Source organism: Rhodnius prolixus, unplaced genomic scaffold (assembly GCF_049639745.1).
Source record: "Rhodnius prolixus isolate KJV_2025 unplaced genomic scaffold, Rpr scaffold_28, whole genome shotgun sequence".
Taxonomy (NCBI): Eukaryota; Metazoa; Arthropoda; class Insecta; order Hemiptera; family Reduviidae; genus Rhodnius; species Rhodnius prolixus.
In genome coordinates, this window is record NW_027411618.1 from 830702 (window position 1) to 857106 (window position 26405).

Consider the following 26405-nt stretch of genomic DNA (forward strand, 5'->3'; position numbering starts at 1 on the left):
AAAAAGAATAAACACGAATGAATCTTGCTTTCGATTTTCATAATCTATGGAAATATAAATTTTATTGGCACTCAATAATATAAAGGGAGCTAACTCCTCTCCCATTCAATGTATAGCGTCGAGACCCCCAAAAGGCACATCTACATAAAATTTCGAATCGAATGACACCTCATTCATCGGTTCTCTACGTTGTTTACAAAAAAGGTAACAACAAGAACAAGAACATTTTTTGAATAAGCCGTTTTGCTCATTTTCGGCAACTTTTTTCTCGAAACCTATTAGATCTGAGTTGTTGCAAAAAAATTACAGTTATAAAGGAGGGTTTGCCCTATAATTTAAAAAAATTTTGGGAATTTTATCTTTTATAGAAAAAGAGAAAAAAATTGTCAAAGTTGGGTGTTTTTCAACGTTACGCTTTTTCGTGCAGTTTTTGACGATCAACCCTTATACAACTGCCCTACCGAACAGTTTTAATAAGAGGAAAATCTCAGAATTCTTCGCGAGGAAGACAGCAGAAAGGTTTGAAGTAGAAGTAAATTTCCCTGTATGGGCAGACCAAATTGGTAATCTGGAGTCAAGTTAATAACAGAAAATCTACTTATATTACCAATCAGGAGTATAAATGACTCCGATATATTTACGTGTGTAATGCCAATCTGGAGTCAAAATGACTCTTATGATTCAAGTAAATCTAATCTGCAAAAAGGAAACTAAGAATACCACGGTCTTCAGCTCGTGGCTATCGAATGGTGAGAGAGTGGGGATAGCATATCTAAGAGCATTTCGGGATAGCTATGAGATGTGGGCAAACAGAGACCATTCCTATTTTTTTTTGGAGTCAAATTGACTTCGGATTGGCAATGCAGTGTTATTTGTTGCAGAAATTTACTGCAGTTGTGAAAATAAAATGTAATAAATATTCTAATAATATTTATGCAATTAGAACGAAAATTATAAAGAAAATCTTAAAACTAATTTTAAGAAATACTCCTCCTCAACAAAAATTTGAAAAAATTTACTTACAAGAATTGGATATGACGATTTACCACATCCATCGTATCTTTTTCGAAGTAACCTCACAGGCTACAACTACTTAGATCTGTTTTCGAACTTACGAGGGTCGTTTGAAAAGTCCGTGTAAAAATAAAAACTACTTAATTTTTTGGGGCAAACCTTTTTTATTTTTCAACATAGCCTCCTTTTAGGACTTTTTTCTGGGCCAATCGTGGGCGTTTTTTCTTGCAGCTCGGTTTTCAAACGGTCCAATAACGATGAATAATATGCACCTGTAATAGTTTTACCCTTTTCCAGATAGTCGATGAGGATTATTCCTTGCGAATCCCAAAAGACAGTCGCCATAATCTTTCCGGCCGAAGGAACGGTCTTCGCCTTTTTTGGCGCAGATTCCCCCTTGGTAACCCATTGTTTAGATTGTTCTTTGGTCTCAGGAGTGTAGTGATGTATCCATGTTTCATCCACAGTGACGAAACGGCGCTTAAAGTCCTGCGGATTCTTCTGGAACAGCTGCAAACCGTCCTTGCAACACTTCACACGATTTCGTTTTTGGTCAAGCGTGAGCAATCGCGGCACCCATCTTGCGGATAGCTTTGTCATGTCCAAATGTTGATGCAAAATATTATGTACCCGTTCATTCGAGATGCCCACAGCACTAGCAATCTCACGCACCTTCACTCTTCTGTCATCCATCACCATATCATGGATTTTATCAATGATTTCTGGATTAGTAACCTCAACAGGGCGTCCAGAACGTTCAGCGTCACTTGTGCCCATATGGCCACTCCGAAAATTTTTAAATCACTTATAAACTGTTCTAATCGATGGTGCAGAGTCACCATAATGTTTATCAAGCTTCTCTTTAGTCTCCTGAGGCGTTTTGCCTTTCATAAAGTAGTGTTTAATCAACACACGAAATTCTTTTTCGTCCATTTTTTGAAAATCACTCAACTTCCTCGATTCAAACGAATGCCAAACACAAAGAAATAGACCGATCTGGCTGTAACTTGGTGTGTGTTCTTCCAAGAGATGCTACTAACTAAACATAACTTCGATACGCGCCAGTGGTGCTATCTCTCTGACTTTGCACGGACTTTTCAAACGACCCTCGTATTAAACCAGAATAATTTCAAATGTTTGGAAGAATTGTTAAGCATTTTGTGAATAAATGTTGCAGTAAGGTGTGAAAAGTTAAAAAAGTGACCAATTGCAACAGTGAAAAATTAAAAATGGATCTACAAAAATTATTTGAATTTATCTACTAGATTGAATGTATTTATTGGCAAGAAATCGTATTTATATTTAGATTAGGTCTTTTATTCTGGGGTTGTAAATGAACTCTGTTCGGTTAATGTTTATAATAGTTTACTTTAGATTGCGCAGGAATATTTTCGTTCTAAATATTATGCATTCTAACTAATAAGTAGAGATAACAGTCTACACTTTGCTTACACTTTGATCTTACATAAAAGGCCGAGAAGCATGTATCATCAACCAAAGAGAGAATTTTCGTAACTTTAACAGCGAGGAGAACTGAACGAACAAGTTGCTTAATTCTAAAACTGAAACTGCTCTAAAACTAATTTGTACATATGTGAGTAACGCACTTAATTACCTAAATATGAGAATTAAAATAACAATAAATATTTGTGTATCAAATAATAGAAATAAAACTTAATAAAGCATAAACTGATCTTTAATATTTTCTCTATCACTTTCTTTGCTAACAAAATTTATCTAGGTTTGTCTAGGAGTGTGGGACAAAATTTAAACAAATCTAAGATTAATTTGTATTATTAATTATTAAGCAATTATTATAGTATTATTAATATTCATGCAAATTTATTATTTCACAAAATTAATTATTTATTATTCAAAGGTTTGAACTACTTTTTTTTTTTTTTTTTTTGATGATTTAAGGCGCGTCAAACATCTAGGGTTATTGGCGCCCGGAGCTTTTATTCAGTGCACTGCCGGTCTCCGGGCACTGTCCTCTCGTTACAGACGAACACTGTCCATCACCGGACAGTAAGCTGTAAGAAGCTCCTAGGAAGAGAAAATCTAAGGGTCAATATAGCTGGGATTCGAACCCGGGACCTCCGCGTGGGAGTCCAGTACGCTAACCGCATAGCTAATCCCTTCCCTGCTTTGAACTATTATTTTTATTATTGTTATTTTATTTTTTTAAACAAGATTTACCTTTTAGTTTTATTTTTTAAGCTGAACCTAAATTCATTGTTATTCTATTTTTTAATTAGAACTACACACATTGTAAAAATTTTGTTAGGGGCTTGCCCTTATAGGCAATAATTTTGAACAATATTATATTGAATATATATATTTTTTTTTAATGTAAAAACCTCAAATAAAGAGTGTTTCATTGATTCAATGCAGAAGTTTTAAAGGATTCCGGAATACTTAGGGTTTCGCCTATAATATTGAAACCATTTTCTATTTAAAGGATAGTGTTCCACCGTCTTCTTGATCGACTAGATCTATGAGGTAAATGGAGTTGTTGGAGGCCATTTGGCATACTCTAAGCTAATTTTGGTAGTAAGTTAAGCTGGAAGGTTACACTAGTCATTGCAGTTCATTTGATTAGACAGAAAAACATGTTTTTACTCGTATTTGACTGTATCAGTCAATGTGCCAACAAAAAATAAGAACTAACAGCGTCTAGGCTGAATTGAATTGGAAAAACTTGAAATTCCAAAATTTTAAATAGTATGTACCCTTACACTTACCCATAGATAGAGTCCTTGTCCCGTTTGTGTACATCAGGCACAGCGCCCATGACGTGATTAGATGCCGGTGAGACATGATTGCCTGGCGGTGGATAATGCAATCCATGGTTTAGATGTGGCTGCAGACTCTGTAAAGGTCTGTGATCGTACATGGCTCCTGCAGCGGCGCCACCTCCTTCCATGTATGGGTGAATGCCTTCCTCGTACTGGAAACAAAGAGAATAATACGATTGTTTTACAATTTTACCATAAACAAAAGTATAATTGACACAAATATTTTGTGAATTGCACAAAACGGTAATGTATAAACAGACTTGTTATTATTGTGAGTAAATGTTAGGGCAGTACACACTTTACCATCGTCTACAGTTTGACTCTTCAATGTCCAACATTCCAGCTTCGCCTAAGACTCCTATCTTGCTCACATTTAAAGCTATCATTTTGACTGACTATTAATCTAAGTTATTCCGACTAATTTAATTTGCTGTAATTTCAGTGTAATATAAGATTAGAATTTTCACTTCACTAAATAATTAAAAATAACATACTGAAAGTACTATTTATTGAAGGAAAGTAAAGTAATGCCTATTTTTTTCAGGCCGGTTTTACGTCCAACCACCAAATTATGTGTCGTGGACGAAGGCGACTAGCAAACATACTTTACTGTAAATTTCTTTTATTAAATAAAATCCAAGGCCTAGACCGGGGAATTGAACCCAGTACCAACAATACATATTAGCTTTACAGGTCTCGCCTCTAACCGCTCGGCTACCGTGGTGCTTCTATTTATTGAAGTAATTGAGAATAATTAGAATAGAAATAAATTTTTGTTTTACAATTTTTTTTTTATTTATTTATTTAAGGCGCGTCAACATCTAAGGTTATTGGCGCCCGGAGCTTTTTCCAGTGCACTGCCGGCCTCCGGACAGTGTTCTCTCGTTACAGACAACACTGTCCATCACCGGACAGTGAGCTGTAAGAAGCTCCTAGGAAGAGAAAATCTAAGGGTCAGCAGCTGGATTCGAACCCGGGACCTCCGCGTGGGAATCCAGTATGCTAACCTCATAGCTAATCCCTTCCCTATTTACAATTTTGTAAAATACATTTTTATATTAACCTATTATTATACTTTTTTTGTTAATATTTTAACAATATTTGGTAGAGCAGCGTTTTTCTACTGATAATTTGTTTCACTTTTACACTTTCAATATTTTTATGTTAACTAATGTTAAAATGAATTAAATCAAAACAATGATTCGAATTTATATTTCATCTTATAGACAACCAGCAACTTAGTTTTCGCTGTATCACATGATTCACTTCAAATGCTGAGAAATATGTAATATTCAACACGAAACAAATTGTATTTATTACTAGATATCGCGTACTACACGGACTGTTACTAGAACTAAATCGTGTGTATTAAAACGCCCTTGGTTAAAAACTAATCAAAGATCAATCTGTAAGTGTTACACCTTCGAATAGCGTTAACATTTTATTGCATTAGAATTATTTATTGTACAAATTATTATATTTGTTGTCAATAAGAGGATTTTTGGGGGGGAATACAAGATGATGTTGGGAAATCTATGTTCTGAGAAACATAATAGGGTTCATGGAACACAAGAAGATTTACGGAACATATGAAAGAATAAGGAACACCAATGTTCTACGGAATACAAGAGAGTTCATGGAACACAAGAAGATTTACGGAACATATGAAAGAATAAGGAACACCAATGTTCTACGGAATACAAGAGAGTTCATGGAACACAAGAAGATTTACGGAACATATGAAAGAATAAGGAACACCATTTTTCTGCGGAATACAAGAGAGTTCATGGAACACAAGAAGATTTACGGAACATATGAAAGAATAAGGAACACCATTTTTCTGCGGAATACAAGAGAGTTCATGGAACACAAGAAGATTTACGGAACATATGAAAGAACAAGGAACACCAATGTTCTACGGAATACAAGAGAGTTCATGGAACACAAGAAGATTTACGGAACATATGAAAGAATAAGGAACACCATTTTTCTGCGGAATACAAGAGAGTTCATGGAACACAAGAAGATTTACGGAACATATGAAAGAATAAGGAACACCATTTTTCTGCGGAATACAAGAGAGTTCATGGAACACAAGAAGATTTACGGAACATATGAAAGAACAAGGTACACAAATGTTCTGCGGAATACAAGAGAGTGTTCATAGAACAAAAATGATTTCACCGAACACGATTTGAGAACCACTATGTTTATCGATTTTATAGTTTAATGTTCTTAAATCTTATCAACAATTCATGCGACAGTGCCTTCTCAATCCTTATTGCCTAAACATATAAAAAAAATACAAAAAGCCGGCCAATGATATAACTATTCCTTACAATGTAAACAACTTTGTAAATGAATGTGATATAATGACGTCTTGGTATAACACCCTAAACTTTAACCAACAACAAAAACCATTCAAATTCTCTTCAGTTCGAAGTGCACCGGTGCCTCAGTGAATTCTTTAAGGCTGTAAAAACAGTTGGTTATTACAAAGTTTTTTTTAAAAATCACCTCAGATTTTTTTGAAAATTCCAATTGTCTTACATTCACTGGGGTTTTATTAAAGATTGTAGCAGCATTCTAAAGCAATTCTGTTTTCTTTAACCTTGTCACAGGTAAGTGAATATTTTCTTTGCCTCTAATGTTCTATTAGTGTTGATTTCCTCCAGTTACAGCTTGTTTGCTACTTTTTTTTTGCCTTTTACCTGGTAAATATATAGAGAAGGCAGTGTCATAATCATCAACTGACCTAACCTAACCATTACGAACATATAAATCTTTTGTGACCTATCTTCAGCCATTGTTTAGACCAGTGATGGGCAAAGTACGGCCCGCGGGCCAACTCCGGCCCGCGAAAGTATTTAATCCGGCCCGCCGAGGGTCCATCGACATGGATAGTATATGGCCCGCTATAATTACGTTTTGACGGTCGAGAAGTATAAAGTAGATTCTACTTAGTAGAATAATAGATGCATAACCTATAGGTGAAGCTAAACTAGCCACGTAGTTACACAAGTGTGTAATGCTGTAATGTTTTTATAATATTATGATTAAAAGCTTTAACACAAAATGCATTTTTTCTAAAATTTTGGCCCTCCTCTAGAATTTCTTAAACTTTGTGGCCCCCCCATTAAAAAAGTTTGCCCACCACTGGTTTAGACAAACATAGGATGTCATAGTTCTGTAGTTCTAATGCAGTTTCTAAAAGTGCCAGCTTAATCCTTGGATATTCTGATGAAGAGTTTTTTATTTCCTTTATCTAGGGAGCACTACAACTCGGCTAAGAATTAAAAAACGCTTCAAGCTCACATTGCAAGGCCCAAGACATCACTTTCCAATAGCGCATCCTTCATGCGTCAACACCAAGTCTGAAACTATAGTTCCATCCCTTGGACTTTCATACTTGAGAAAACATGAAACTGATGAACTTTGTCCATATCTTCGGTCAACATTCTCCAAGATGTAACCTGGCTTTCTTTTATGCTTTATTACCTTCCACTCTCCTGCTTTGTCTTCACTTCCATTAACTACATCTGCCGACCATCTCTTTTTCTATGATATATCTTATTGAACACTCTTGTTCAACTTCTTTCTTTTTTAGAGTATCCCACATTTTCACATAGAGACCTACATGTTGCTGAGGCTTACTTTAAATTTTCTATCGTGTTAGTTTCATTTATGTTTTTAATTTAAAACCTCCCCCGATGAGAGGTTATGTTGTTCAGATTACAAATCTTTGAATTTATTATCACCTCTCCAATTTTGTTCTTAGCAACATTGCTTTTATATTTCACTATATTATCAACATCATGTTTTAAAGCTATCTGATTTTCAGTGATCTCTAATATTTCTGTAGTGTGGTCGATAAAATAGGTGTGCAGTTACATGAGCTGGTCGTGTCACTTCTCATTTAAACCATTTCTTTTAAGTCTTTTACTTCTTCTATCAAGTAAGAAATAGTCGACAAAAGATTTTAAAATAATTCAATAATGAGGGCACTTACCTCTATATCGCCACCATGTTCACATAGTTCACATTTGTTCGCACTCATCGAGGCCTATTTTTTCACTCAGTGAAATGAATGACAATACCACATTTACCAGTGCCAGCAGCTATACTTTCTAACATATGTATCTACCTTTTTCGCAGACAACACATTTAACACCATCACATTTGAGACGCCATATTGTTTTACACTGAAAAATTTTGTATGTTCGTTGTGGCCCGCTTGCAGTTCAAAGAAAACAAGTGTACCAACTTCAAAACTATTCGACAGTCTGTTCTTCTAACTTCGCTCAACACTAATTTCCCCATTTCCATCTATCTGGGTCTAATTGGGGGCATAAAACTTCCCTATTTCTAACTTAAAACTGAGGGCCAGGTAAACGATTGCTACAAAATATCGAGCCGGATCAATTTATTACAAAATATGAGAACGATAAATTGTACTGCGAACTCCGTGGAAGCAAAGACTGGGGCTTAGATGAATATTTTCTGGCATCGTTTAAAATATCCATTCCTATTGGAAGGGACTACAGCAAATTTAAGTGAGAAATTGGTTCGAAAACCAAGAAAAATGTATGTTAATTTTACTGAAAATTTTGTAAAATTATTTTTCATGAATAGATAAATTTTGGCGTGCTTAATTAAAACTGTCCGGGAGGACAGTTGTATAAAAGGGTTGATCGTCAAAAACTGTACGAAAAAGCGTAACATTGAAAAATACCCAACTTTGACAATTTTTTTCTCTTTTTCTATAAAAGATAAAATTCCCAAATTTTCTTTATAATATAGGGCAAACCCTCCTTTATAACAGTATTTTTTTTGCCACTACCTAGATCCGATAGATTTTGAGAAAAAAGTTGCTAAAAATGGCATTTTCAAAAATGGTTCTTGTCGTTGTTACCTTTTTTGTAAACAACGTAGCGCCTAAACGCGTGAACCGATTTTCATGAATGAGATGTCATTCGGTTCAGAAATTTTATGTAGATGTGCCTTTTCGGGGTCTAGCCGCTGTACATCGAATAGGAGAGTAGTTAGCCCCATATATATGTAAGGCCCCCTCCAAAATTATTATTGCTAATAACTCTGTAAATCTTGGCACGATTTTGATAAAATATGGTAGGATAATTGGGTTAGGGCTCCCCTACATAATATTAAAGCGACGTTCTGCTCTTACACCTATTAAGGGGGAAGTATTCAAAATATTCAACTCACGTTTACATTATATCCTCTTGCCAGCCAAACTGGGACGTTAAATGATCGTTTAAGTTACTTTAGAGAAAATTACAACGAAAATTACTTTTTAAAAAAAACAAAAAGTTTACAATATTTTAACGCAAAACCAAAACGCAACGTAACTAGTTCTGTCCAAGCATTTAAATCTCCACAATGAAATAACATCTGCTCGATACAGGTGAATTCTACATCTGCTTTTTTTAAGTTTTTATAAATTAAAAATCTAATAGTTTTTAGTGAGTTGCCTTTATCCTAATAGTACCATTATGTCTAAAACTAAAGAACAATTTCGTTGTAGCCAATTCTTTATTATGAATTATAATTATGGACTCGAATTATACGTTTTATGGTACTCTGAATTTAGAAAAGTATTTTTTGGTACTTTTCCGTTAGCCGGGCGCAAATGTCGCCAATTGTGAACCAAACGCGAGCCAAGTCAACGGAAAAAAGTCGAAAACGTTCAACTATAAACAAATATTAATTAATAGTAAGCAAAACAAGTTCAACTATAAACAAATATTAATGAATTGTAAAGAAAACAGTTTTACCCAATACTGTTTTTCGCTTGCGCCCGGCTAACGGAAAAGTACCTATATTTTTTTTAACAATTAAGTGTGAGTGTAACTGAATGAATGAATGAATGAATGATTTATTTGCTCTTAAGAGTACAAATCTCATAGCAAAGGGTTGGCCTTACAGTACAAGGAGTTTACAAAGTTAATTCTGTCAGACTTATTATACAAATTAATGGTTTTTTATTATTGTATACAATATATGTACGGGCTGAGATTGAAAACAAAACAAAACTAAACTATACGAGGGTCGTTTGAAAAGTCCGTGCAAAGTCAGAGAGATAGCACTACTGGCGCGTATCGAGGTTATGTTTAGTTAGTAGCATCTCTTGGAAGAACACACACCAAGTTTCAGCCAGATCGGTCTATTTCTTTGTGTTTGGCATTCGTTTGAATCGAGGAAGTTGAGTGATTTTCAAAAAATGGACGAAAAAGAATTTCGTGTGTTGATTAAACACTACTTTATGAAAGGCAAAACGCCTGAGGAGACTAAAGAGAAGCTTGATAAACATTATGGTGACTCTGCACCTTCGATTAGAACAGTTTATAAGTGGTTTCAAAATTTCCGGAGTGGCCATATGGGCACAAGTGACGCTGAACGTTCTGGACGCCCTGATGAGGTTACTACTCCAGAAATCATTGATAAAATCCATGATATGGTGATGGATGACAGAAGAGTGAAGGTGCGTGAGATTGCTAGTGCTGTGGGCATCTCGAATGAACGGGTACATAATACTTTGCATCAACATTTGGACATGACAAAGCTATCCGCAAGTTGGGTGCCGCGATTGCTCACGCTTGACCAAAAACGAAATTGTGTGAAGTGTTGCAAAGACGGTTTGCAGCTGTTCCAGAAGAATCCGCAGGACTTTAAGCGTCGTTTCGTCACTGTGGATGAAACATGGATACATCACTACACTCCTGAGACCAAAGAACAATCTAAACAATTAGTTACCAAGGGGGAATCTGCGCCAAAAAAGGCGAAGACCGTTCCTTCGGCCAGAAAGATTATGGCGACTGTCTTTTGGGATTCGCAAGGAATAATCCTCATCGACTATCTGGAAAAGGGTAAAACTATTACAGGTGCATATTATTCATCGTTATTGGACCGTTTGAAAACCGAGCTGCAAGAAAAACGCCCACGATTGGCCCACAAAAAAGTCTTTTTCCATCACGACAACGCACTAGCTTACACCTCAGCAGTTGTGGTCGCAAAATTAATGGAAATAGGGTTCCAACTCGTTTCATATCCTCCCTATTCTCCAGACTTGGCTCCCTCGGACTACTATTTGTTCCCCAATATGAAGAAATGGCTGGCGGGAAAAAGATTTTATTCAAACGAGGAGGTGATTGCAGAAACGAATGGCTATTTTTCAGACTTGGACAAATCCTATTATTCGGAAGGGATCAACAAACTAGAGCAGCGTTGGACGAAGTGTATAAGCCTAAAAGGAGACTATGTTGAAAAATAAAAAAGGTTTACCCCAAAAAATTAAGTAGTTTTTATTTTTGCACGGACTTTTCAAACGACCCTCGTATAATTAAATCGGAGTGGAATCATTTCTAGCTATAATCAGTAAGAGAAAGTTATTCTAGAATTAGTTATTTGTAATAATAATTTATAGAAGTAGAGTAGAGAAAAAAACAAACTAGATAATTACAAACTTATTGCAATAATTTTCTTAAATGAAGACTTCTTGTAATAAAATAATAAAGGTGATTAAGCTTTTGAACATTATCCTCAATATTAAGAAGCTGTTGAATTTTATCTCTCTCGGGTTTTACATCTTTGGTGTATCGATCAATGTATTTATGTCTTAAAGAATCAAATACTTCGCAGTGCAGTAAAACATGAACAATAGTATCTAGACCCGCGTGACAAAGTGGACAATCAGCCTCAGTCTGGAAGTGGATATAGAAATTTTTATTATAGATCCGGGGTAGGTACTTGCCGCTAAGCCTTACTTGGGAGATAATTCTAAGTTTTTTTATACCAACTTTAGTGGTCAAGTACAACTCTCCCCGGCCAAGAGAACAAATATCTCTAATAAATATACTGTATTTGGTATTTATTGCCGAGTCTACATCTTTACAGAAAAGATGATTCTCAAACTTTCCCAGTAAATTATTATAATGGCTTTTGAGAATCTGCGGACTTTGACTGAGCCAGATGTCCTCCGCCCCAATAATTGTTAAATATCTTCGTAGGCATAGGGTCCAGTTAAAAGTTAAAGTGCAAATTTCTCCGAGTTCCATCAGACGTAGATAGCAGATTTTAGTCAAGCTGTCATCTGGCATATTTAAAAGAGAGAGCCACCAGTTAATCATTCTTTTGAAAATCTTGAATTGTAAGTGCGTTAGACCGCAATCAGGTCGCACTAGATAGTTCGGCGTGTTAACAGGCAGTTGCAGAAGTGTTTTAAAAAAAGATAATTGACCTTTTTCGACCAAGTCAGAGTAGTCTGGGGCCCAGATTTCCGCTAAATACAGCAGTGTACTTTCTGAAATTGATTGAAATAATTTAGTGTGAGTGTAACTACAAAAAGAACAATCTTGGATACTTAAAATTTGAGAATTAGATTAGCCTCGATTATTAGACCTGGAAATGAGCTGTTCAATATGATTAGCAAAACGAAAGTGATTCTTTGCGGAATCAGTTGTTCAGTTTTTCTTTTTTGTTTTTAAGACTTCTACGATTTAGCTTTGAACTTGTTATAATAAAGTTGCAAGATATCCTTTCTAACAATTTTAAAAGAAAACGGGAAAATTCGATTGAAGACATAAGAGCAATTTAAATGAATTTACTCAAAATCTGTAAGATCTAGGTTGTTGTAAAAAAATTACAGTTATAAAGGAGGATTTTCCCTACATTTTATAGAAAATTTGGGAATTTTATCTTTTATAGAAAAAGAGAAAAAAAATTGTCAAAATTTTGTGCTTTTTTAAAATATTACCCCTTTTTTTGCGCAGTTTTAACTATCGGACAGTTTTAATAAGGATTGAATATGGTAACCAAAACTCTAAATTTGGAAATCCGTTCGAAAATTTGGCTGTAACAAATCGATTTCAAAGTTTTTGGATTTTATTTTTCTTGAAAATGGGGCTCCTACGATTCCTTAAACATATTATAATTATTTAATGTATCTCTAATAAAAATTTGTATACTCAGATTTTGCTTAATATTTAAAGATTACTTAAGTTGCGATATTAGAAGATCGCTCGTGTTTACGTCAGATTTTTTTTTTTTTTAAATCATTTAATTGATAATACAAACATGAATGCAATTATCGCAACTAATTATGAACCAATCAGAGATAAAATTTTATTATACGTGTTTATGGTATGCACAAGATCGAATGGTGCATGACAAGTAGGCTACAAGAAAAAGAAGTGGAATTCTTATAGACCTCATCTGCATTCTGTGCACATTGACGTACAGTCCATCCTATGTTCCCAATGTCTCCATGAATTGAGCTGCAGTTACCTTGTTACAATATTACTCATGCATCTATCCATTTATAGTGCAACTAATGATCATGCCCTGATACTGGTCACAGTCAATGTAATGCATTCCAGAGGATTTTTTGTTTTGTATTTATTTTATTTTTTTCAGAGTTTTAATTGAAATGTGCGTTTTTTTGGTTTCCTGATTTCGGAAAAAAAGAAGGTTTTACAATCCTTTTACTCTATTAGGTCTGAGGAAGTATTAAAATTGTTCCAAATTTTTGATTTCTAATTATCTAGTTAGAAATTTTTTCATTATAATACCCCAAAAAAGTGACTTTTAGAAATTGGTCTGTGTATACAGGATGAACCAGTAAGTAATGTCCATAGGCCTACTGTCTGTAGCACATCTAAATTGGAGTTCAATGACGTATTGGCATACTTCATATTTTCAACTGTTCTTTTGCAATAAAAATGTTATTACCCAGAAAGTTTTAGTCCGAATTCGATTCTGATGATACGGTTAGAAAGACAGAGAAATTTTTTAAACATTGACACCATTTTGAAGCATAAGTCCTTCTCCAAACAGCCTTAATCTTCCTCCGAATACTCTGAAAAATAAAAGTAATCGAAATTTTTTGAAAAAAACTCATTAGGCCCTTATGTGATCATTATCAGACCTAGGTGCTGGCACTTTTTATAAAAAGTTTCCTTGTTTAATGGGCTTTCTAACGGTATATCATTTTCCAGGATTCCTTTTATCTTCGTACGAGAAATTAGGTTTGTTTTTGCAAGAAAACGTGTTCACGAGCACTCAACAGTGTTAGTTTATCAAGTTGTTTAATTCATTGAAAACTCTTTTAGATGGACCAGTAGTCAATTTTTAAAGTAGACTGCCTTAAAATAAGGAAGTCAAAGGTAACAAATTGCAATTTAAACATTTACTTCTTATTTATAGTACTTCGGAGTTATAACATTTTTTTTGCAAAAAAGTAATGATTTAAGAAATAAAATTAAAAGTGACGTCACCCAAAAACAGTGGAAAATATAAGTTGGCCAATACGCCATTGAACTCCACTTTAGATGTACTACACACAGTAGGCCTATGGACATTACTTACTGGTTCACCCTGTTTATCCGACTGCGGAGTTTTTAGTCGCCATAAATCATAAAAAACAAAAAACCTGCCGGAAGTCCAAATTCAAAATTTAGTACAGAAGCCATTAATGCAGTCTCGACAAATAACCTTTTGCACAATATCACCCAACCCGAAAGTGCTAACTCTACAAAATCCATATTCCCGTTTATCCTGATCCTTTCAAGATGGCTCCTACAAAATTTCCTTAGTCTAAATCGACTAGATCGACTTTTTTTTTTTTTTTTTATCGCGAATGAGTCTTTTAAAGCGAAAATGTACAATATTGTTAATAGTTTACTTTAGGGCGAGTGTTAAGATTAGTGGTGAAGAGCGTGGCTTTGTCAGTGGGAGATTCCCAGTTCGAATTTCGCGTATGACTACTTTTTATTGGTTAGAAAAAAAATTGTTTATAGTAAAGTATGAGTTTTCGCCCCGCCCACGAAATCTAATTGGTAGTTGGACTATAAGCCACGCCCGAAATAAAATAGGGGATTACTTTAATCTTTAATAGAAATTGTAATTTCGAGAAAATGTAATGACGTAAATAGTATTAAAAGTGGTGTGACGCACCAATTTATTTTTTTTGAAATTCTGAAAATCTTATTTAAACTCTTTTAACAACTTTTACTTAATTAAAGGGGGGGCTTTTAGGTCCAAATTACCAAATTAACGGAAGTGATTAGCAAAGTCACTTAAAATCTAAAGCCTATACCGGAAATCGAATCCGATACGACAATTTTTCTTAGCTTTACGAGCCCCACATTTAACCGATTGGCTATCGTGGCGACTCTCATTTATTTACCCCCATTTAATGAGTGGCTTTAAAAAAAAAAGTGGTACCAAAAGAGAGTGCCAAAAACGAGTCTCAATCACCTAGAAGGGCGCCAAAATTATGACACTATTTATTTATTTTGTTAAATAAATTAATTCAGATAATTAATTTATTCTTTAGATTTTTGTTTAATTATCTATTCTTTTTTAAGCGAAATTTCACTGAGTTGATTAGACCAAAACTAAGGGATTTTGGATTCTTTATTTCTTATGCAGTAGTACTAATGACGTCGTTCGGAATATCGAAATGATGTCATAATTGAGATCTAGGCGACCGGATCCTCTCCTTCCTTTTAGACCATCTATGACAAAACAGTTTGTGGAGCAATGCTTGTAAGAGTGTTAGAACCTATTGTGTTGCATTTATTGCCCTTCTGATCTGAGCTAAAAGCAACATTTAACTATTTTATTGTATTATTAAATGTATTTAGTTCCATAAATTGATTACAAATACGTATAAAGTTAGCTGTAAGAAACTACTAGGAAGATAAATAGTCCCAAAATAGTTTTTATTGATTATTTTAGGCGTTCTTTATGTCAATTTTTAAAACCTAAACATAGAATCATTCCAATTTAATTGTATCTTTAAAAAAAAAATCAACTCTAACTTATTTTCAATTCTTTTATCTCAAAATTTCTTGCAAATGTGAGATTTAGCAATAAATGTAGCCACGACATTTTATTTCAATGATTTACAAGATTAATGACTTAAATATAAGTACCATTTCAATAAATCAAAAAGTGATTGAAAACAGTAAATGAAATGGCCAATTTTCCAATCAGTTCTCTTACCAAATAAGAGCGACCCAATAAATTTATTCGAGCTCTGCTATAAATATCAGAGATATGAGCTAAAATACACTAATTTGCCTTTCATTTTAACTAATAATTCCGGCTTTTTCCTTCGTTTTTCAAGTTCTTTTACCCAAATATTAGCGACCCAATAAATATATTCGAGCTCTGCTATAAATATCAGAGATATGAGCTAAAATACACTAATTTGCCTTTCATTTTAACTAATAATTCCGACTTTTTCCTTCGTTTTTCAAGTTCTTTTACCCAAATATTAGCGACCCAATAAATATATTCGAGCTCTGCTATAAATATCAGAGATGTGCGCTAAAATACACTAATTTGCCTTTCATTTTAACTAATATTCCTACTATTTCCTTCGTTTTTCCAGTTCTTTTACCCAAATATGAGCGACCCAATAAATATATTCGAGCTCTGCTATAAATATCAGAGATGTGAGCTAAAATACACTAATTTGCCTTTCATTTTAACTAATATTCCTACTATTTCCTTCGTTTTTCCAGTTCTTTTACCCAAATATGAGCGACCCAATAAATATATTCGAGCTCTGCTATAAATATCAGAGATGTGAGCTAAAATACACTAATTTGCCTTTCATTTTAACTAATATTCCTGCTATTTTCTTCGTTTTTCCAGTTCTTTTACCCAAATATTAGCGACCCAATAAATATATTCGAGCTCTGCTATAAATATCAGAGATGTGCGCTAAAATACACTAATTTGCCTTTCATTTTAACTAATATTCCTACTATTTCCTTCGTTTTTCCAGTTCTTTTACCCAAATATTAGCGACCCAATAAATATATTCGAGCTCTGCTATAAATATCAGAGATGTGCGCTAAAATACACTAATTTGCCTTTCATTTTAACTAATATTCCTACTATTTCCTTCGTTTTTCCAGTTCTTTTACCCAAATATGAGCGACCCAATAAATATATTCGAGCTCTGCTATAAATATCAGAGATTTGAGCTAAAATACACTAATTTGCCTTTCATTTTAACTAATATTCCTGCAATTTTCTTCGTTTTTCCAGTTCTTTTACCCAAATATTAGCGACCCAATAAATATATTCGAGCTCTGCTATAAATATCAGAGATATGAGCTAAAATACACTAATTTGCCTTTCATTTTAACTAATAATTCCGAATTTTTCCTTTGTTTTTCAAGTTCTTTTACCAAATAAGAGCGACCCAATAAATATATTCGAGCTCTGCTATAAATATCAGAGATGTGCGTTAAAATACACTAATTTGCTTTTCATTTGAACTAATAATTCCGACTTTTTCCTTCGTTTTTCAAGTTCTTACTCGAAACATGATGGAAATGAGCGTTTTGTTTGTATTCAAATTTATTTTTTGTTTAAAATTCAAACCCTTAAATAAATAAATGTAAAGTCTGTAAAAATTACTGACTTAATTTTTACTTTAAACGAATAACATACTCGTATGTATGTAGTAACCAGCATATCAGATAATTTTATAAAATATCTAAGCATTTAATAAAATATCAAACTATTATATTCTGCCTGTAACATATACAACTGAAGTTGAAAAACTTTAAAATGTCTGAAAATAATTTCTAATTTAAAATTATAATAATTACGCCAGATGCTATGCTACTTCTAAATGCACTGTTTCTAAAAGCTCTTAAAAAATATATATAAATAAGTTCAGTGAACTTAATATTTTCTAAGCGTGGAGACAATAACTTAAGTATTTTTATATCCAGAATACTGGTACTTAGTGTGAAGAATTCAGGAACAGTTTTAAGACCCAGGTAAATAAGTGTTCGTCCGTTTGGTAGAATGGACAGTTAGGACGTGGCTGGTAGATTGGACAATGCAACCTAAAGGCTATGGAATTCCGACCAGCTTTAAAAATATGACAATGCAGTTAAGAGTGGGGTCAGATGGGGGCGATTTGCCCCTCTTTCTCCTGGTCCTTGTATTGTTACGGCACTTTCCCACCTACAGCACCCAGTATAGGTCGTAAGAAACTTGTCCAACAAGATTGGGGCATCGGGCATTATATCCACAAGCTTCTGGGATTACTTCGCCTAGAAACTGTGGCTTTCAATAATATCCAAACACAATATAACAATCTAAAACTGATGTCCCCATGTACACAGTTTTAACTTACAGCAATTTGCGTATTCAAATTTTTTTGAAACTTAGAATCTATCAAAGAAAAATAATAGTTTTTGTTAATTTAAGGCGCGTCAACGTCTGAGGTGATTGGCGCCCGGAGATTTTGTTTTTTCAGTGCATTGCCGGTTCTCGCATCGTTTTCTCTTACTACAGACAACACTGTCTGACACACCGGATAGTGAGCTGTGAGAAGCTCCTAAAAAAAGAGACAAACTAAGAGGCCTAGCAGCTGGGATTCGAACCCGTGATCTCCGTGTTGGAATCCAGTATACGCTAACCATTTAGATAATCCCTTCTTTCATTTGTTTCAACCTTGGAATTTAATTAAGGATTCAAAATTGGCGAGGAATTGGTCAAATAAAAAAAAACAACAACTCGTCTTTTTGCCAACGTTTCGACAAATATATTGTCTTCTTCAGGTCCTGGATATTACAAATACAGAAATACAAAACAATTTAGAGAATCAGTAACATAGAAACACCTCAAAAGCAAGCTTATCTCCCGCAGCACGAAAATTCAAATGTATAAGACGTTGATCCGTCCAGTGCTTATAAATGGCTCCGAAGCATGGACCATATCAAAAGTAGATGAGCAGTCCTTGGCGGTATTCTAGTGGAAGGTTCTCCGTAGAATTTATGGCCCTGTACGTGATGGACAGAACTGGAGAATCAGGAAAAACCAGGAGGTATATGCTTTGTTCAAGGAACCGGATATCGTCAAAATTATAAAACTCGGAAAACTGCGATGGGCAGGGCACGTTGCAAGGATGGGGGATGAAGAAATACCCACAAAAATTGTGGATGGTAGCGTACAAGGGTCCCAGGAGAGTAGGCAGACCAAGAACGCGATGGCAAGAGATGCTTTGGCATTGCTTGGATTCCGAACTGGAGGGCGGCTGCGCAGGAAAGAGACGCCTGGCGGGCACGTCTTGAGGAGCCCAAGACTCTTCATGAGTTGTAGCGCCATTTAAGAAGAAGTAACATAGGAAATCAGTAATATAAAAATAAAATAAAAGTAAATATAAAATATAGTAAAATGAAGTATTTTATTTATTTTTATTTTTATATTACTGATTTTTTACTGATTTTCTGTGTTACTGATTCTCTAAATTGTTTGTACTTTTTGTATTTGTAATATCCTGGCCCTGAAGTAGACAATATATTTGTCGAAACGTTGGCAAAAAGACGAGTTGTTGTTTTTTTATTTGACCGATTCCTCGCCAATTTTGAATCCTTAATTGAATAATTTACGGTCACGAAACCTAAATATTCATACTTTGGAATTTAAGTTGGACTTACACATATTCATAAGAATTAAATACTTTTTGCTTAATCTTCAGTTTTCAGTATGCAGCAGTATTTTTTGAATGTGTGAGTTGAATTAAAAAATTATAAAATTAGTGAATAAATTTTTTTTAAACTCGTTGCTTTTAAATTTCGGTGATTTTAAAGCATTATTCGTGAAGTAAAAGACAGCTTGCAAAAGGTAGTATTTAATAAATTCGTGCTACATACGAATCAAAATTTTTAGAGAAGGGAAATTATCATACTTGAAAGTCAGGCAAGGTCAGGAGGGCAACAACTTTACCCTGCAGTTTTAAGAGAAGCTATAGAAGCAAATCGCTAATCCTAGAACAAGCACTAGAAAAACTTGCTGGCGGATTAGACGTTTCCCCACTATACTACAAACATGGTGCTTGCATGACACCCCAAATAGTGCTTAAAAGCTGTAGGACTTAACCAAAACGCACACGGAGGGAAAAGTGTCAAACTCATATTAAAAGCTTCAAGTGGTTTTCAATTTGTCAAGGAAATTTTTAGTTGCGAGGAAAAAAGGGGCTTAATTTTTCAAATAAAACTAAAAAAAAAAAAACAATGAGTTAACCTGTAAAGCTAATGTGTATTGTGGTACTGAGTTCGATTCCCCGCTCAAATTTACAGTAAAATATGTTTGTCTCCGTCCACGACACCTAATTGGTAGTTGGACGTAAAGCCCGCATGAAAAAATAGTCAATTACAATGAGTTATGTCCGGCCAGTCTTGCTTTTCCTGGGGCTCAAAAGAATAGAACTGCAAAAAATAAAAAAGATAATGCTCTTCTTGAGATGAAAATTTGTAGAAGTGGTACATTTGGGAGTTGGTACCTGATTCGGCGAGCTATCTGAATTTTATTTTCAGTACAATTGGATTCCATGCGGTTCTAGCCAGATGTATCTCTTTTTAGTAAACTCGGAGAAAAAACAAAGTTTTTCTTACAGGATGTAATAGCAAGACGTACGGAGAAAAGACAAAGTTTTTCTTACAGGATGTAATAGCAAGACGTACGGAGAAAAAACAAAGTTTTTTTTACAGGATGTAATAGCAAGACGTACGGAGAAAAGACAAAGTTTTTCTTACAGGATGTAATAGCAAGACGTACGGAGAAAAAACAAAGTTTTTTTTACAGGATGTAATAGCAAGACGTACGGAGAAAAGACAAAGTTTTTCTTACAGGATGTAATAGCAAGACGTACGGAGAAAAAACAAAGTTTTTTTTACAGGATGTAATAGCAAGACGTACGGAGAAAAAACAAAGTTGTTCTCACAGGATGTAATAGCAAGACGTACGGAGAAAAAACAAAGTTTTTCTTACAGGATGTAATAGCAAGACGTACGGAAAAAAAACAAAGTTGTTCTCACAGGATGTAATAGCAAGACGTACGGAGAAAAAACAAAGTTTTTCTTACAGGATGTAATAGCAAGACGTACGGAGAAAAAACAAAACATTCTTCTAGGTAGAACACTTTGTAAGAACTACTTATTTCAATACGTGTGTTTCAAGGGATAAATCAGATTCGAAAATTTTATTCGATCGCCATTTTCCCTTTTACAATTGTAACAGATAGTATGGCTTTATTGAATTACTATTAAAATGCTAGCTAATAAAGAAAGACAAATGAAATCCATTGATAAAAAACCACGAATTCTAGCAAATTTACGAGGTGTGTTCAAAAAATAAGGTAAATTTTCATTTTTCTCAAAAAATATTTATTTATTCATCGATTTTTATTTGGTCTCCTTCAAAGTAGTCCCCCTCAGATATAATACATTTGTGCCAGCGTTTTTTCCAATCCTCGAAACAGTTCTGATATGCACTTTTTGGTATGTTCTTGTGCTCTCTCAGCGATTCGGTTTTTATCTCCTCAATCGTCGCAAAACGCCGTCCTTTCATGGGTCTCTTCAATTTTGGGAACAGGAAAAAGTCACAGGGCGCCAAATCTGGTGAATACGGTGGCTGAGGCATGATAATGTCATTCAACAATTCCTGAGCGATGCTCATGCGACGGTTTTTTTTTTAATCAAAATTCAGCAATTTTGGAACGAACTTCGCTGCCACACGCTTCATGCCCAAAATTTCAGAAAAAATTGCATGACATGTGCCAACCGATATGCCGACATCCTCAGCAACTTCTCTAATTGTGATTCGACGAGTCTTCATAACAATTTTCTTTACTTTCTTAACATTTTCATCGGTTGTTGATGTACTGGGGCGTCCAGGGCGAGCGTCGTCATTCGCATCTTCTCGACCTTCTGTGAAAAGCTTGTAACACTTGTAAACCTTTTTTTGACCCAGAGTACTCTCACCGTACGCCACTGTCAACATTTCAAGTGTTTTTGAGCACTTAATTCCATTTTTTACACAAAATTTGATGCAAATTCGTTGATCCATTTTTGTCGACAGAAGAAAATCGCCGAACTCGCAAAACACTTGCCTTATTTATGCCTCTCACAAACAAACTAAACATGCTATATAGCTACAACTTTGAAAATATGTTCGAGACAAGTGTACCAACATAAAAAAAAAAAACATTCGTAATTCGAATGTACGTAGCCCGCGAAATTTGAAAATTCACCTTATTTATTGAACACACCTCGTATATTATAAAAAAAAGTCAGGCCTAATATTTTTACGACAAACAAAATATTTTTTCTGCATTTCTAATAGAAAAGCTAGTAACAGTGATGTGTCCATGCAATTGCAAACAAAACACTGCATAATATTCAGCTTAACTTAAGATTACCTTAAACAGAAAACTAGACACAATAACAGCGTGTTAATGAAAAAGAAGGACAGCCATGTTGCAAGACTGTCTGGGACGTGCCAAGTCAGATCTGTTAAAGCGAAACCAAACGCAGCAAAAAAAATTCTACACCTGCTTGTGTTAATTAAGAATTCTGAAGCTATCGTCAGTATTTTTTTTTTTTTTTTTTTTTTCTTATCAAAGAGTCGTTAATTTAGACGGACATCACTCAATTCTTGCTTTGACGGCGGCGCGTTCTTCTAACACAGCAAGTAATAGCGCTTTTTTAATTACTATTCAAATACAGATCAAACATAGAGCGATATACATTATTAGATTAGTTAGTAGAACTAGTAGTTTACTTGGTTAGAATTCGACTTCCCGTCGATGGTTGGGAGCTAATAAAAACTTAGTTTGTCTAGCCTAGACCAATATTCAGTTAGGTCATATATTATGCTAGTTCATTTTAGTAGAACTAGTAGTTTATTTTGTTAGAATTCGACTTCCCGTCGCTAGTTGGGAGCTAATAAATACTTAGTTTGTCTAGCCTAGACTAATATTCAGCTGGGTCATATATTATGCTAGTTCAGTTTAGTAGAACTAGTAGTTTACTTGGTGAGAATTTGAGTTCCCGTCGCTGGTTGGGAGCTAATAAAAACTTAGTTTGTCTTGCCTAGACTAATATTCAGCTCGGTCATATATTATGCTAGTTCAGTTTAGTAGAACTAGTAGTTTACTTGGATAGAATTTGAGTTCCCGTCGCTAGTTGGGAGCGAATAAAAACTTAGTTTGTCTTGCCTAGACTAATATTCAGCTCGGTCATATATTATGCTAGTTCAGTTTAGTAGAACTAGTAGTTTACTTGGATAGAATTTGAGTTCCCGTCGCTGGTTGGGAGCTAATAAAAACTTAGTTTGTCTAGCCTAGACTAGTATTCAGCTGGGTCATATATTATGCTAGTTCAGTTTAGTATTTGTTAACTTAATTAGAATTTAAGCACTTTTTTTTAAATTGATTAGTAATACTAATTAGCAAAGTGGTTAGCGTATACTAGATTCGAACGCAGAGATCCCAGGTTCAAATCCAGCTGCTGGCCTCCTTAGATTTTTCTTTTCATAGGGGGGGGCTTTTAACAGCTCATTGTCCGGCGATGAACAGTGGTGTTTGTAACGAGAGAATTCTGTCTCTAGGGGCCACGGTGTACTGAAAAAAAAGCTCCCAGACGCCAATGACCTTAGATGTTGAAAAGAATAATGAGTAATCAGATCAGGACAGAAGACACACCAACCTTAGATGTAATAATGTAAAAAATATAATTGTCAATAGCGGAGGACGTAGTCTAGCCCTAGGATCTAGTCGCTAGGAAGAAAGTTTGACAAAAGAATAACACAAAATTATGACTGAAATTGGTAATATTCTTTCTAGAGTTTTGGTAAGTGATTTGTTAGTAATGTTAGCAAGAATATAATTTTAAAAAATACAGAGTTTTGAGAAAAAGAAAAAGTGGATTATCCAAAGAGAAAAGAGTGTTCAAAAAACCAGATCAAAACTTTATTTACGATTGAATCTCAAATTTGAAAACTGCACGATTCCCCTTATTACGGTTAGAATTTGAGTCCTGATCACTAAGCTCTGGTAAGTAAAACTAATGTAATTTTTTCAGGTACACCTTAAACGTTAGTTATTAAGAGCGGAATTGCATACGTTAAACATTTTTTTTTTTAACAGATAAAAAAGTAGTCTTACGCGGGATTCGAACTGGCGATCTTCCAATTACAAAGCCAAGTTTCTTAACCACTTAGACCAGCGTTTCCCAACCTGTGTTACGCGCGTTGCTGGTTGGTGGTACAACAAAAAATAATTAATAATGGCGGACATAAAAAATTAAATCATAAAAATACGTTAGAAACGTTTTTTTTTCCCTATAATTCATAAAAATTATTTTAATTAATAATATTATACAGTAAAGTTGTTAATATTGTACAGTAATAAGGTTATTCTGTCTCAAGATGTACGGAGAAAATATAATAGCACATTTAACAGGATTAAAAATTGTCTTTCATGGAGTATTTTCCCAAAACCCGAAAACACAATTGGATTTCAAACCTCTTTTATAAAGAAAATTTAGGAAAAGCTACATCATTATCGATAAAAGATAAAGAAAATTTAATAGAATTATCATGTGACAGAACCTTAAATGATAACTATGTTCAAAAATCAGCTTAAAGAGACTGGATTGTAATGAGTAAGCTCTATCCAAGCGACATTAAATTTAATTGGTACTTACAGGTAGTAGAAATGTTTAAAAGAAATTAATTTAGAAGATTTGGGCACAAATATAATAATCCTAGAGGATAATTTTGTAAATTAATTAATAATCTTGGAAGAGAGAAATATGTACGCAATTTTTAATTGTTTAAAAAATGTTTTAAAACTAAGATCTTACACTTTACGAAGTTTATAAAGTGAACATGAACTTGGACTCCTTTGTGAACAGATACATTGTTTATAACACACTCGGAATAACAAATTTCACGAAATACAACCATTTTTACGAAGTGATACAATTTAGCATGATGTACTATCAAGTGGTACGCGAGCCAAAAAAAGGCTGGGAAACGCTTTATTAGACCAGCATCCGCCTCTTCTTATCTATCACTTGGTAATATTTAAATTTGTCTGTTCCGCCATTTTACGAAAATGTTAAAGAGTAGTTCAAGTTTAGTGAATTGGAAAAGTGCATTTGGAAGAGCTGATAAAACCATCACCACAAATTTGCCCCAGCTCTAGTTCACATAAAATTCACCCTACTAGAAATAAGTACTGTTTGGGGGATAAGTTAGACAAAATAAGTTTTGGTAGAAAGTATGATGACTTTGGGTTTATGTATTTCTCTTGGTAGTGACAAGTTAGGAAAAGACGAGTGTGTGCTAGTATAAGTTAGGTCTCAGAAATGGCGGGAAATATTCTTAGAGGGAAGTTAGGGCCAAGTAGATTGGCCAGTTCTACCACTACAACATGGGTAAATGTCCCATCTTGTTATTGAATTTCCTTTGTACTTATTCCTTCGTTGGAGCGTAAAGTAAAGTATACTACAAGAAATCTGAGGGGGCAGTGGAGCTACCCTTGCAAAGCCTTACAGCAGCCCCTTACTTCGGAAAATGTGGTAAATTTACATAAAACTGTATACAATTCTCGTTCATTCATGTTTAGAACAGATTGTTCACCGATTTCCTAGATTATAGTTCGCTATTTCAGCTATAAAGTGCTTTTGGAGAAAACTCTTGTTGGATTTGTCAGCAAAGGAAAACCTCTAAGTTGTGTTTTCAATCCTCACACGACGTTCTGTGGCTGCCATTATGTTGTAATTACTTCTTTCATTTTTCATTCTTAAAAAGTTTTCATTTAAGAAATATCCGTCTAAAATTTGTATTTTCATTGAGCTGCGCGGAAGACATGGTCGCGCAAGACGAGGAGGATGCCAGTTATATGTTATGACTAGCAAGCTTATTAAGGAATGTCCGAAATGGGGGCTAGAAATAAATATACAGTCGAACCTCCCATAAAGGACACCTCTCACTAGCGACCACCTCCATTTACGGACAGTTTTTGGATTTCCCCGTTTTACCCCTATACACTTTCTTGTATAAAAGAACCTCTGGTCTAACGGACACTACATAGCGACCGCGGACATTGGATTTTGGGGGACGGATTATATGTTTCACCTCCCACCAACGACCACCTTATTATTAAAAGTTCGTTTGACGCGGTGATAAAAATAATTATCCCCTCTCAAGTTTTTGTTTTTTTTCTGGTATTTCCTAAAGTTTCCTATATAAGCTCCATACATCTTGTACCATTTTAATCATTTTTCAATATAACTTTGGACGAAAAATATTATTTTTTCCGATATGTCTCTCAAACGATAGTGGTTAACTCTAGAAGAGAAAATAAATGTTAGAAGATTTTGCAAAAACCAAATCGAGCCATCGTCAACTTGCCGATAGGTTTGTTCTATTTTTCTAATAATAGATGATAGTATGATGATAATTTTACCATAAATTATTATTGTGAAGAATAAATGTGATGATTATTATAAAAATTATTAATTAAGTCAATAATATGTAGTTTTTTGATACAAATTTTGGATAATTAAGAAGAATTTGATGCATATCATATAGCTAAATAATTATTCAATTTTGCACGTTATTAAATCTATTAATAATAAACAATTTTTAAATAGATGTTTGGAAAAAAAACCCATATTTTTTCATTAAGAAACTTGCCTACCTCCTTCTAACGACCACCTCCAAACAGCGGCCACTTTGCTTTCCCCCGCCAGT

General features: G+C 34.4%; 1 protein-coding gene across 7 annotated transcripts in view; it reads right to left on the reverse strand.

Annotated features, from left to right (window-relative positions):
- hth (Meis homeobox homothorax) overlaps positions 1-26405 on the reverse strand; it is a 290170-nt gene that overhangs the window by 242923 nt on the left and 20842 nt on the right. For 2 of the 7 annotated variants that reach the window (XM_074134764.1, XM_074134763.1), the window contains exon 2: positions 3759-3964. In XM_074134764.1, coding sequence (XP_073990865.1) covers positions 3759-3964 — 206 coding nt within the window. Of the gene's footprint in view, positions 1-3758; positions 3965-7821; positions 8037-26405 lie in introns of those variants that run through there. The other 5 variants (XR_012460421.1, XR_012460420.1, XM_074134761.1 and 2 more) reach the window with 5 other exon arrangements.